Consider the following 13,534-nt stretch of genomic DNA (forward strand, 5'->3'; position numbering starts at 1 on the left):
CCAGTGGGAAAGAAGTCAAGATTATGAACAGTCATTCGAATTTTTTGAGATTCAACGCACGAAACTGGGAACAACCCCTCTTTTGAACGCCTTCCGTTTTCTTTCTGTTGGTTCTGCGACGTGGGTGCTTGTCTTGCATCTTAACAGGCGTTCCGTTGGTGGCTACAAACCGGGGCCGGAGTCGCCAAGTATCGAAGCGAGAGCCCGCCTCCCCGGACGAATAAGAACATCATTTCTCCAATATTCGTTGCATGGTCTAGGCTAATCCCGGAAGGTCTGTGACGTGATGGAGGGTCCGACGACACAGATGCACTGTACTGCTAATCTCTGGCTGTGCTAATGTCAAGCAAACAAGCAACGTCCGAAGGAGTAAATCTATTTTCGGGCCAACTTCGATACTGCAACGCCTTTCTTCTGGCCCGCTCTAAGTACAAATTCCAGAGCGGGTAAAGTAATCCGCATGTGGCCTTCAACCAAGCCAAGTTCTTGTTGGTTTCCCCGAGTGCTAGAAAGATATTAAGATCGTACTGGCGTTATTCTTGATGGCTGATGCAGTGCTAGGGAGTACTGATGACATGAGCTGTGCCTCGATTCAGTATTCACATAACATCACGTCGCCAGTCATTGCTGAATACATCCTCATTCGCACGAAACCGAGGAGCATCTATCTGCAGGATGGTTATGACAATAACCCACATTACAATCGAGCTGACAAAAGTACGTATCTAGGATACTAGTGAGAAGAAGGTGAACTATCGCCGTACTAGGAGACAGATAAACACCTGTTGACTGTCACTGAGTCAGGAGTTAAATTCAGGCGCTGGATCTCATATGATCACAATGTCTGTCTCCTTGGATTCCCGCCATTGCTTCCCCCTCTTGCGTAGCTTGACTTCAAGAGCTCGAAAACCGTATCTACGCGACCTAGTGACTGAAGGTCGCCTTGCAATACCATCCCGTATATATGGAAGCTTGGGTGTCTCGTTTCCTACCCTGCGCAAAGGCGCGAAAACATCAAGTCGCTTGTAAGACCTATCATCTTCGTTCCTCGACACAATAAGCCTGACATGCGATTTCAAAAGCCCCTTGCCTGTTTCATTGAGCCATTTGTTAGCGAGCTCATGTTTCTCATATAGGCCCAATTCCACATATAACCTTTCCTGCCTCGGTGGAAGGTGAATCTTGTCTTGATCGAATATTTCTTCAACGATGAAGGTTTCCGATGGTGACTCCAGAACTTTGGTCTCGATTGTCAATGACGCTTGCTTGATCCTGTGAAGAGGTGCTTGCTGGTTCTCGGGTCCGATCATGCAATATACCACGACAGCTGTAGGGTCGGTTTCTCCGAAAGAAATCAAAGTCGAAACGGATAACCAAGACCAAGACGCAGCCAGGTAGGTATCTGAACGTTCCCACATCTGCTTACTCCTTATCCTCATTTCGCTGGTCTGGGCTCGATCAGCCTACCAGTGGGCTCTTCACCACCAGTCCCAGCCACGGTTCGTATCGGATCTGAAGCGCCGCAATAGATCTAGTCCTCGATGTTCGCCGTAGCCCCCGATAATCAGTTCTTTTGTTGAGTATATGTCCGTCCGTGGATCCGGCATTACTCGGCAATGCTTTTGCTCAAACAGGCAGTAGAAAACGCATGGATACTGAAGATGCACAATAAGTTAGTAACTGGCCTCTCCTGGCATTTTTATTCCTTTGGTGGTCTCGCCTCTCAGTATTGGCATCTCATTTTTAGTCATTTTCAATAACGGGGTGCTGTAAAGAGTTAAATCGTGGTAATTAAATGCGAAGACGCGTACCAACAAGCGGTCACACAAGTCTTTGATGTAGGAAGTCGAAAATAATCGCCACCCCTTCTTTGATCTTGTTGGTTTACCTTTTTCCCGTTCCAGCCCGCATATAGTTCTGCAGGCGGGTTGGAGCAGCCCAGGGTATTACTCACGAGAGTTCATCAACCCGAACGAATGAAATCAGCCAGATCTCTCAACAGTCGTGGTCGACTCTGGGTCCTTTCCGGAAGGTTTACCAACAGACTCTGCCATAAAACAATAAAGAGAAATGCGGCCGGCCCCTTCTCCAACCAGCGGGATGGAATGCAAGGCATCGAGTGTTAATGAATCACAGATAAAGAATCGACGAGAACGTAGTCGCGGGTGCGGATCGCGCTGATGATCCAGACGAAACGCACGATATGTTGGCCAAGGAGGAACTTAATAGGTATAGCTCCTTCACTGCGCATCTCGGATTGCGATTTGACAGCGCCGGTTTATAAGAGGGGTCTAGGTATATCATCTTTTTTGAATCACACATCAGTGACTGAAATGTGGCTGTTGATCTTGGCCATTGTCGCAAAGCCGATGCCGTTGTTTAAGCGCATTAATGGACGCCATATATACCTTATAATAGCAACATTGAGTGGAAGGTTGACGACAGACGCAAAGACACAAAAACTTGTTGGCGCTGAGTTTCCAGCAGAACTGAGATGTATCGCCCAGCCTCTGTCATCTCGTGAAGCTGCCCGGCTCGCTGCGAGAGGACGGATGAATCCTCCAGAAATCGATCCTCGGAATGCGATAAGTCGCTCCATCCAAACGCCTATCTTTTCTCAAGAACCAAGGCTAGATCTACGTGTGGAGAAATCTCCAAACCTCCGCAGAAAATGACGTTCGGCCGTCATCACGTCTACTCAAATTGAGTCATGAGAATCTTCATCCACTCAGATACATGATCCTTTCAAGAGTAATGCTCTGAAATTGATGATTTGTAAAACGAGCCCATCGAACAGATTAGAAAACGCGAAACAAACGATGAACCTTCGCCGGATCACTCCCCACAAGACGTTTGAAGCGTCTGGTGGTTTCGGTCTCTCTCCGCTGGAAAAACGGTGGTGCCGGACGGACGCTTTAGAACGAACTCTGTTTAGTTTTTAGTAATGACGACAGTGCAAACCCTGACTCGCATTTTTAGTACTGGAACTTCTGCACCCTCGTGCTGATCTGGGTTGGAGTGACGCACGTTCCTGCGGACTAAAAGTCTATTTTTCGCGGGTGACTGAGGGGCCCATTACCCTGAAAGGAGTTGATTCTCCAGATGTTTGTGATTTTGGGCCAACATTGTTAGAGGTGAGAAGAAAGAAGCACGGAACGGGGAGCAAACCGCTCCCAAAGCTAAGGCCAAAACTTTGTTTTGGATCATTCGCGGCTACAATATGATATACGAGATGCAACTAGTCGCTGCGTCTGCGTACTAAGTAAGAATCAAGGACTAGCTGAAGGCCGGTTGCCCCGGCTCCTGGTCCGATCATCGCACCGTCAGGCACTCCACGATCTTTGCCTCCGCGCCAGTGCGAATTGCCAGCCCTTACCTTGTTCTCGATAGCAGTATCCATGTGTGGTTCAGGGGGGAGGGGCCCGGCGTAACTGTCCGGAGATCATCGCCACCACCCTCAAACTTGCGACGGCGTGGCAGACCCCCAGAGTGAGGAGCCGGCAACCGGCTGCCCGGGGACAAGGAGACCTCTAGATGGCGGGCTTTCAAATGCCGACCCCCAAGACAGGCAACTCTACGAACGAACTCTGGCAACCCGGGACCAACGGATGGAGAAGTCGAGTACCAGGCTTGCCAGGCGAGTTGACACCTGCAGGGTCCAAAGGTCAAGAATCTGGGCCCTAGCGGTGACGTTCCCGAGTCGGGGTTAGGACATGTTGGCCATGCTCTGCGCTTGTGTCGCGCCGCCCACACCCAACCTTCAAAATAACCCTTCCCCCGTGCTCCCACTCGCCGTTACGTGCTTTAGCTTGCTATTCGCCCGCCATCGCGACTAGTGCAGTCGCTGAAGTTCCTACAATAGCAGCGGTCAATGGGTCCTACCTTTTCAAAAGTGACTGACTGCCCTGCCCCGACATTTTGTCTGAAACCTTGCCAATTTTTTCAGCCACCCTTCAATACCACTTCTTTCGCCGGAGGATGAAGACGGAACAGCAATACCAGGGAACCCACCGAGAACGACGACATCTGATGAAATACGAGGCCCAGTTCTTCGATGGCGGGAACACTTATACCTCCGTGGTATGTGGCCTCGACGCCTACGAACGATGAACAGAACATAGCGAGTATGTTTTGGGGGTTCACACTTGGAGTCGGTCTTTGGAGCGGAGTCAAGGGTTATCGACAAAGCAGAGCCAGTTGGAACAGGACTCGCAAAGTCAATATATACATATGGCTGATTTGGGCGGAATGGATCTCCAGTGTGGTCATTGGCATCATATCTTGGTGCTATTTGACATCCATCATTGACCCAAGGTGGGCCTCTCTACTTCATCCTCTCAGAGATTCCAGTATGTCTAACCTTTGATAGCTTTGAGTACTTTTTCTTTTTACGTAAGTGCCTCGGAACTTTCGCTCGGGCGTTGTTTCCATGCTAACAGTGTCGGTGAAGTTATTCTATGGTCTATTCAGGTAAATCCTCTAGCAGGCTTTCGCTCGTTTCTGAATTCAAACACGAGCTAATCAATAACACACCAGGTCCAATGTCTCATGCAAATCATCGTCAACCGAATCGCAATCTTGATGCCGATACCCGCACAGGCCACGCGACTGAAATGGGGAGTGTTTGGCATACTTTTGGCGGTCAATATCAGCGTCTTCTGCATCTGGATTCCAGCTCGTCTCCAGATCAACTCGACCTATATTCACATCAATGAGATTTGGGATAGGATAGAAAAGGGCATATTCCTTATCGTGGATGCCGGACTAAACCTCACCTTTATTTATCTGGTCAAATCGCGGCTGATTGCCAGCGGCTTGACCAAGTATACGGCATTGTTCAGGTTCAATCTGGCCATGATTGGGGTCTCGATGTCACTTGACGTAAGTCTGATTGTCTTCCGAATATAAATGAATCCAAGACTTACCCTCCAACCCCCAGATCATTCTCATCGGACTCATGTCTCTCCCAAATACCCTCATGTATGTGACCTCTACTCAAAAGGCCTGTGCCACTGCTAACCGTTACAGTTATGCTCAATTCCACCCGCTGGCCTACCTGCTGAAACTGCACATCGAAATGGGCATGGCAGATCTGATTGCAAAGATCGTAAAGGCCTCGAACCCTATGCGCCCCCATGCCGAATCAAGAAGAGACAGCAACGACATAGCGCCAGACGCAAGCCAGAAGAACTCGCTTTCAATGTCAAGGTCGAGGAGATTTTCGATGCCTTATGTGGCTGGAAGATGGAAGTTGAGCTCAGACACAGTACAGCCCAAAAGCAAAACCACAGGGCCAGAACTAGAGCTTGGTGTGCAGGCCAACACTTTCTCGGGAAGGGCAGCAGAGCCAGCAGCTGTGCCACGCCCTCGCTCGCTTTCCCGTCACATAACCGAACCGGGTGGTATACCTGGGCTGGATATGACGCGACAGACAAGGACCAGTCGTCAGGATTCTAGTAGCACCGTTGGGGGCCAGAATCAGGATGTTGCGTGGTACGTTTGACAGGAAAGACCGAATATTCATGATACCCCAGGAGTTAGGAGGCAATGGAAAAGGGTCAGTCACGCAGAAAAATATTTTTTAACGAAATAGGGGTATTACCCCCGAACTGTCACAGCAGTTCAAGATGGTGAAGCAAGATGGTGTTACATACAACTCGGGGGTTATCAGCAAGAATTCTTGCTATTAGCCGCTGTAAATATTACACATGCCGAGGTTCTTCTGACACGGCCATTTGAGTAATCATCAAACATCCACAACCAGTTCGTACCGAGAGAATCCACGTCCGCCGTCAAGCATATTTGAAACTTTCTCATCAATCGGCTATCATGTAAAAGTGTATTTCGGGCACTTGGGTGGATTGGATTCCCCAAGGCTTGAAGAACACCGCTTATGTGTCTCAAAACAGGAACTTCTAGGATGTTTTCATCTACGTCATAATCGGAAGATAATCTAGAGAGTCAAGCAACGGAGAGTTTCGAAGAGTCTAGCACTTGGCCAAATGAAGCCCACAGATCGTCCCCCTATCTTATTTGGTACCATGGATGGAGCATTCGCTTGCAGTTACAGTGCCTCAGTACTTGGACCATGCTCCCACTAGTGTTTGACTAAGATAGGACGTACAAGACGATATGATAATAACGTCTGGCGGGCAAGGGAACTTAGCTCTGCGGGGAAACTAATGCAGTGTGCCTATCTAGCATAGAAACAAAATCAAAAGATGGTGATATTCATAATCACATGCAGCCTCCAATTGTCTTGTTTTGGTGATATTATACGCCAGGAGGGCTCTCATACGAAGACGACAAGGCAGCGATGGCTTCCGAGCAGGAGTTCGTTGGAGGCTTGCGAAACGAGATTTCTCGAATTGCCAAAAGTGAAGGGAAAGGAACCATGATTTTGTTCTATAGATTGCAGAATTGTGTTAAATTCACGACGTATATGCTACTTAACCAGCGCAATTACTCAATTTGTCTAGGTGCTTGTTAGAAGCGGTTAATGAGGCACCGAAGACGTCTGGTGGCATGGAAAGATTCCGGCGGCTTTTCCATGGTTCATGTGAGACCAAATAGGCTCGCATATTGGCTTCGGAATTTTTAACAAAATGCGATTCAAGTTCAGCAAGACGCCGCCACTATCAATTTTTAACTTGCAGGAAATCATCCATACCCGCTAATAGCTCCCAATCTTGATCACCGAATTCTGTGAAGCCCTCTTCCCCTGTAGGCCAGTCGTGCGTCAGGTCGAACTGTAGTCCTTCAGCAGCACCGTAGGTGTCATGACCCGCTAGGGGCTCAACCAATCCAAGACCTGTCAGAAAGTCGCAGCCGACGAGCTTTTCTTGTGCCTTACTCCTTTCACCTGCCGAGGCGGAGTCGACAGTTTGTTGAATCTGCTCATTTGTGTCGTTGGTTTGCATTGTCCCCCCAGAATCCGAGGTTGAGATCCTTTCTGAAGCTAATGACACCTCGTGACAATGATGATTCGACCTGGCAAGATTCGCCGCGATTTGCGTTCGGCAGGAAACCAGCAACTCTTCCACCACAGATTCCAGCGTCTCGGCCAGAAAACTCTCGAGCTCGACATCCTCATCTGGCACGTATGGGTCTGGTATCAGTCCCCGTTGGTAAAGAGCATTGGATACCAGAGCCTTTCCGCTGGCGTCCCAAAAGTCGTGAATCATGACCATGGATTCTTCAATCTGGTTTCCTAGATAGGCCGAATCTGGACGCGGCACGTTTGGAAACATAATGTCCCACACAGTGAACCATTGCTGTTCCTCGGATAGTCGTCTGTCTACCTTTCGAGTGAGCTGCTTGCTTTGCTCCTCGGAGATCCCCTCATAGCGAACTTGCACCTGCCCAAGACAGTCACGTTGTGAAATATGAAAGTCTCTATCCGTTGTCTGGTCAAAAACCATTCAGCAAGTCGGACAGTAATACGACGGTTGTCGATGTTTCCGATTGAGGTGCTGTTTGACGTCTTTGATCCTCTTGAGTTCGATTCTGAGACACTGAAGGTGCCTCAGAGGATCCTCTTTGTAGAAAGGGCATGCGAATATGATGCTCTTGGTCTTCTCGAGGGGGATCACTGCTGAAGCCCCCGCTGCCTTGGCATTAGAATCCTCGTCCTCATCGTTCGCTTCGTCGTCGTTCTTTCCCTTCTCCTCCTCGCTTCGCTTGGCTCTCTTGCTCGACTTCTGCGCCTGTGATGCCGAAGGATTCGCGGTACGTTTGTTCGAATTCTGAGGGCACTGCTGCCACTCTGCAAAACTTAACAGGCAATCCTTCACTAGCTGCTGTTTGGTCGATCGAAACCGATGGCCTGGTGGCAACGTAGAAGTGGAAACTGCCTCTGATGCTTCGGAAAGAGATGAATTCTTGTCGTCACTTTCATCAGCAATCCGCGCAAAGCAGAGGTCTTGTTCGGTAGGCAGATGCACTGAGGAGGGATTCTGAAAAGCCATTGAGACTTCAGGCCATTCCCGAGATTTCAGCTCGAAGGTTGAAACTGGTGGCAAGGGAGCACAGTAATAGCTCACATGCTCGATCACATCCGTCGAGCTCCATGTTTCCCCTTCGAAGCCGGCTCTTCGCTCGAGTTCTTCGAGCCTTTCCTTGAGCTTCTTTCCTGGAAGATTGTTAACATGCTACGTGTAATATCAAATCTGGACTTGTCGGCCTGTCGCACGATATGATGTAAACCAGCTAGGAGAGGGGAATGCCACTCGTTGAGGACCTACTGTAGTTTCTCTGGGCGATCCGGTTCTGGACCCTTCTCTGGGCGATCCGGTCCTCGACCCTTCTCCGATCTTCTGGACCCGAGCTTGACGCAAAAACCGGATGATCAATCCCTGAATTCATCAGGGATGCGGCGATTGACTTTCCCCTGCCGGGAAGCGTACGTAGCGGGAGCGCGAGGTCATTGTCGACCAGCAATGGGTCGACACCCTTGATGTAGATTTTTTGTTGAAAACCCAAACCTTTTCCACTCTCATGGTGTGGTGAGGTAGAACTGGCCGTGATACTGCGCGCGTTCACGGCGTCATTCTTTTGCGGTCGCTTGGCCGCTGTGTCTTCCGGGAAGCGGGCAATGTTGGCAGATCTTGATCCAGACGTTTTGGTAACACCGATCATCGCGGAAGCACCCGGCAAAGCGTCAATGATTGCAGTGACGATCAAGTTCAAAAGTAGCGGCCAGAAGCAATCTCGCCGTCCTCAGTGAATCAGTGGAAAACGAAGCGAACGCGAAGGTTATGCTAGCTTATTAACAACCTAAATAGACGGCGCAAATGTGCCGTTAAACTTCCCTGCGGGTGGGTGGTCTTGTGTGATAGAAGTGCAGCAAACGCGGAAATGTCCGCTCCAATCACTTCAAGTCCAAAGTTGCACCGACAGCCAATGGACGGAAGCAACACGCCATTGCATACGGAACGAGGCTGCAGTCTCAGGGCTGACCAGAAAGAAGACATTGTATCACCCAAATCTATATTGAGTGGGTAGTGTCTAGTATACAAGCGTCAACCCCGTGACAAGTAAACTTATTGATATTATTCACCCTTTTTCACATCTACTTATTCAGGCGAGGAGCTCTCTCCGGATCTCTCCAGTACAGGCACGCCTCCCTCCGAATATCATCCTTCTCCACCCTTGTCCCGTTATTAGGCTGAACAATGAGCTGCAGCGGCGGCTCCGACGCGAGTCCGTACCCCGTAGGCTTATACTGAGGCCACTCGGGGCTGCCGGGATACCTGTACGTGTTGGGGTCGCCGGACAAGACAAAGCTGGACAGGTACCCGTGGTAAATGTGGCTGACCTCGGGGTACTGCACGACCGGCTCGTCCCAGGTGTACTTTGTGTCCGCGGTGTGCGGAATGCCTCGCCACGCGGGCCATGAGTTGTTGGTGTTGAAGTGCAGCTTCCACGTCGGCACGCCCGCGATGGAGGCGCGGTAGGCCGTCTCCTGGCCCGCGCAAATGTACGCGTAGTCGCTCCACGCCGCCGAGAGGCGGTTGTACTGCGTGCTGTTGGGGGAGTGGGCAAAGGGGGAATCCGGGTGCGTGACCGGGTCCGGGTAGAGGTCCTCGAGGAGCCGGAGGTCGGTGCTGTTGAGGGCCGGGGAGATGTTGTGGAGGTAGTCGAGGAACTCCTGGTTCGTCTCCTTGTCGCCGGCCATGTAGTACTTGGCCTCGTCGTTGACGTTGGAGGTGATGACGGGCACCTTGAAAAAGGTGCCGTCGTAGCCCGACTGCGAGCCGAACTTCTCCAGCAAGGGCCCGCCCTGTGTAGGTTGGAAGGGCCAGGTCAGCGCCGGGTCGTAGTCGTTGTAGAGCTTCGTGCTGATGTTGCGGATCGCGTCGACGTCCGCGGCGCGGAGACAGGCCAGGGTCGCGGCGTTGTCGGCGTTGAGCGGGCAGGAGAGGTAGTTAATGTACTGCTCGTACTGCTGCACGTAGAGGGGGTATGTCGCGTTGGGAAAGGCGCGGGCAGTGACGGAGCCGGACTGGTGGATGGCCCTGGCGAAGAGGGGCTTGCCCTCGTCCTCGTTGTAGTTGTGAAAGTAGAGGATGCCGACAGAGTGGCCGCCGGCGGAGCGCCCGCCGATGGTGACGGCGTCCGGGTCGCCGCCGAATGCGGCGATATGCTTCTGCACGAACTGGAGGAAGAAGTGCTGGTCGCGCATGCCGAGGTTCAGCAGGCCTTCCTCGTCGAAGAGGGCCGACGGCAGGAAGCCCAGCGAGTTGAGGCGGTAGTGGAAGTTGATGACGGTGATGGGCTCCTTAGACGAGGCAGCGAAGGCGGCGCCGTCGAAGCTCTTGTAGCTGCCCGCGTAGAACGCGCCGCCGTGGATCCAGACCAGGACGGGCGTCTTCTGGTCGAGCGGGATGCCGCGCGTGCGGTAGACGTTGAAGTTGAGGCAGGCCTCGTCTTGGGTGCTCACATCGGTCGAGGTCGGGTCTTGGACGCAGGTCTTGCCGTACCTTGTCGCCGGCTTCGTGCCGTTGAAAGGCGCCGGCCAGGTGACGGGGTTGAAGCGGCCATCGCCGACCGGCTGCGTCGAGTAGTCGATGCCGAGCCAGGCGTCGACAGGCGCGGGCAGGGCGCGGCCGCTGTATGTCGAGTTGATGACGGTGCCGGTGAACTTGCCGTAGCCCTTGAGCTCGACTGGGTTGTACGCGGCGGCGGCCGGCGCGATGGCAACCTGCGAGGCCGCGAAGAGCGTGTTGAAGGACGTGGAGAACTTCATGTTTGGCGACGTGCTCGATCCCTCGTCTCCGGGTAGTCCTGCTGCTGCTGCTGCTGCTGCTGCTGCTGCTGCTGCTGCTGCTGCTTGACCATAAGAAAAGATGGTGATGAGTGAACAGACCACCACCGAAGGGTAGGGCCGGCCATCGCGGAGCTTTAAACGCATTTTCGATTCCCGTCGTCGTCCGCTTTTCCCCTCTCTGCTGTCAGGTTGATGATTTTCCCGGCGACCCGCTCAGAAAGCAACCTCTCGCCGCGCGACGGAGACAACGTCAACCCATTCGAAGCATTGATCAGTGAAGATGAGGGTTTAACAGAGGCCAGCTCCCTGACTCAGGAACCCGCAGAGCGGAGAAATCCCAAGCGACCAGGGCAGCGAGCACGCTAGAATTGCGGGAATTGCGTAGATCGATGTCATCTAGCGAGGGGGAAACAAGTCGGGGTCGCTCCGATATCGTCGGCGTTCACATCTGGGGTCCGGGGACCATGGGGTTTCTCTGTAAATCCAGTGAATTCAGTATGTGAGCAGCCAGAGGAAAGCGATAAGATGCGATAAGAGACGTAGACGACTCAATTAGCCAACGAAACATTCGCCAATGGGCCCAGCCTCCCCGTTCAAGATGCTAGTCAGTGATGCGGCTGCCGGGCTTTCGGCTGGGGTTGTGGGGTTGAAGATGGCTGTGTTTCCTGAGAGAGTCCACACTTCCTTTGGATGTGATAAGGATGTAATGGTGTGAGCTTCCGTCATCCGTTTCCATCTTCCGCGATCCGATACCTGTCACTATTCGTTTTGGTTGGGAAGATGTCTCGGCCGTTCTGAGGTTTGGCTCAACTACTAATGGAAGAGAATCTTAAGCCAGCACGGTTACAAAGTATGACAGCATGGCCGTGCGCGCTAAATCACCTCAATTGGGTCCTATCATTGGCCAATTGATCATTTTGTGTCTTCAAGCTCTAGTACCTTACATTCGAAATATTATTCTTCTTCTAACCGGTCATTTCATCATCCTCATCATCATCATCATCATGTCCCAGCCCAGCCTCAATAAACGACGCCCGAGTTCTCTCAACAGCCTGGATGAACTCCTCTCTGCGGAAAGCATTAGGCCACCCGTGCTCAAGATACAGCCTCTTCACCTCCTATATCACGCGAGAGAAAAGAACCAGATTAGTCACGAATCTACCTTGGGATTTCGTTGCCGATGAACTCACCTGGCCTTCCTCGGTGTACTCCTCAACAACTCTCGCCTCCCACTTGCCAGAGCGGGGCGCCGGCACCACATCCAAGTTCCCGACCTGAGAGTAAATCTTGTCAAAGTAAGCCTGGACAGGCACCGGATCCACAACAAGCCACTGCTTGTCCACGGGAACATCCTCTTCGCGCTTGTCAAACTCGGTCCCATACGGGTAGATGCATCCTAATAGTCCTTGCGTCAGCTTCACAGAGCACTCGAAAGGCTCGAGCCAGCAAAAACAAACAAAGCTTCACGCAAAGCTGAGCTGACCTTGACTTGTGTCAATCAACCACCAGGTGCCCTCATCCGCATGCGTCAACGAGACCATATCCGCCGGCACAGGCCCGTCAAACGGCGCAAACCCAAGGTCCAAAAGCGGCGTGTTTGCAAACTCTTCACCGCTGTCGCCGCTACCACTACCGTTGCCGCCGCCAAACCACCGCCCGTTGCGCAGGTACCGGAGCGGGAACGTCTCGGTGTACACCTCGACAGGATCCGCCTCCTCGTTCTCATGAACGTAGGGGATGTGCCGCAGGAGATCAATGACGGTCTCAGAGCGGCCCATGGCCCGGAGGGCGTCGACGCGGAGCTCCGCGTCGCTCCAGCCGGCGGCGGGAGGGAGCTCGACGGCCGAGGCGTCCATGTACCCCATGCGCACCAGCAGCTCGTAGTGCCTCTTGAGGCAGTTGACGACGACGTTGCGGTCGTAGCTGGCCATCTTTTTTTTTCTTGTGAAAAGTCTCTTTTTGTGATCTTTGTGTGTTTTGTTTTCCCGTCGAAGTGAGGCCGATGCAGCGAACGAATCACTGAGTTTAGAGAGGCATGCAGTTGAGATTTTCACTGAGCGGTCCCCCCTCGTGTGGGGCGCAACATTCGAGGCCGAAATGCACTGGTCCCTACTTGAACCAATGACTGGGTGTACTAACGTGTTTTTGATTCCGTCTCCAAAACGCCGCGTGGTGTTTTGCGAGATCTTCGTCGAATACATAAGTATTGGTATCCGGTATAAACATATTGAGCTTCTTTTCAACAAATTTACCTCATCTGCTTTGCCCCAGATTAGCAAAACTTTTGCTGGTTCTAGCAGAGGGTTGTGTACCATGCTCGGTGTGCAGAGCGAAGGGAACGAGCTGGAAGCTGCCACATTTAAAGAACAGAAAGCCCAACTTACAGAGTCAGACATACAAACACAGAGATTGCTCATATCAGCCATTGTCCACCTCGCTGTTTTGGTCTCCGATGAGGTTGCGGCCATTAGATGATTTGTGCAGCTCAATTCATCCGATCACTAAGTCTAATTATTTCCAAGTAGCATGAAAGGTATGTGATGTTTCAATGTCCTCGACATCTGCCCATGAGTATTTTGACAATTTCCTAGATGCTATCAAAAAGCACCTTTGGAGGCCGGCATCAAAGCTTCTAACCAGCTAACTTTTGTATTCTTAATTAAATCTCTCATGTACTAAATCAGGTCAACTCGGTAAAAAAAAAAAAAAAAGCCTCAATGGTCCGTACTGGATCCCATTTCTATATGCCAGAGTCGCAGAGTGAAC

At 51.6% G+C, this 13,534-nt stretch overlaps 4 protein-coding genes across 4 annotated transcripts; 1 reads left to right on the top strand and 3 right to left on the bottom strand.

Annotated features, from left to right (window-relative positions):
* Window positions 1-4,054: 4,054 nt before the first annotated feature.
* On the top strand, window positions 4,055-5,503 carry CORC01_12744 (uncharacterized protein; the record flags this gene model as incomplete). The annotated part of the gene is made up of 4 exons (XM_022624362.1): window positions 4,055-4,124; window positions 4,370-4,470; window positions 4,537-4,881; window positions 4,940-5,503. The coding sequence occupies 4 exons, from the start codon at window positions 4,055-4,057 to the stop codon at window positions 5,501-5,503; spliced, it is 1,080 nt and encodes a 359-aa protein (XP_022469128.1).
* Window positions 5,504-6,638: 1,135 nt separating this feature from the next.
* CORC01_12745 (uncharacterized protein) lies at window positions 6,639-8,637 on the bottom strand (the record flags this gene model as incomplete). The annotated part of the gene is made up of 4 exons (XM_022624363.1): window positions 6,639-7,297; window positions 7,436-8,131; window positions 8,244-8,354; window positions 8,406-8,637. 4 exons carry the CDS (start codon window positions 8,635-8,637, stop codon window positions 6,639-6,641), a joined length of 1,698 nt encoding a protein of 565 aa, XP_022469129.1.
* Window positions 8,638-9,070: 433 nt separating this feature from the next.
* On the bottom strand, window positions 9,071-10,912 carry CORC01_12746 (para-nitrobenzyl esterase; the record flags this gene model as incomplete). The annotated part of the gene is made up of 1 exon (XM_022624364.1): window positions 9,071-10,912. The coding sequence occupies one exon, from the start codon at window positions 10,910-10,912 to the stop codon at window positions 9,071-9,073; it is 1,842 nt and encodes a 613-aa protein (XP_022469130.1).
* Window positions 10,913-11,733: 821 nt separating this feature from the next.
* Window positions 11,734-12,699, bottom strand: CORC01_12747 (uncharacterized protein; the record flags this gene model as incomplete). The annotated part of the gene is made up of 3 exons (XM_022624365.1): window positions 11,734-11,886; window positions 11,959-12,164; window positions 12,252-12,699. The coding sequence occupies 3 exons, from the start codon at window positions 12,697-12,699 to the stop codon at window positions 11,734-11,736; spliced, it is 807 nt and encodes a 268-aa protein (XP_022469131.1).
* Window positions 12,700-13,534: the final 835 nt, after the last annotated feature.

Source organism: Colletotrichum orchidophilum, assembly GCF_001831195.1.
Source record: "Colletotrichum orchidophilum strain IMI 309357 chromosome Unknown Scaffold_164.1, whole genome shotgun sequence".
In the NCBI taxonomy this organism is placed as follows: domain Eukaryota; kingdom Fungi; phylum Ascomycota; class Sordariomycetes; order Glomerellales; family Glomerellaceae; genus Colletotrichum; species Colletotrichum orchidophilum.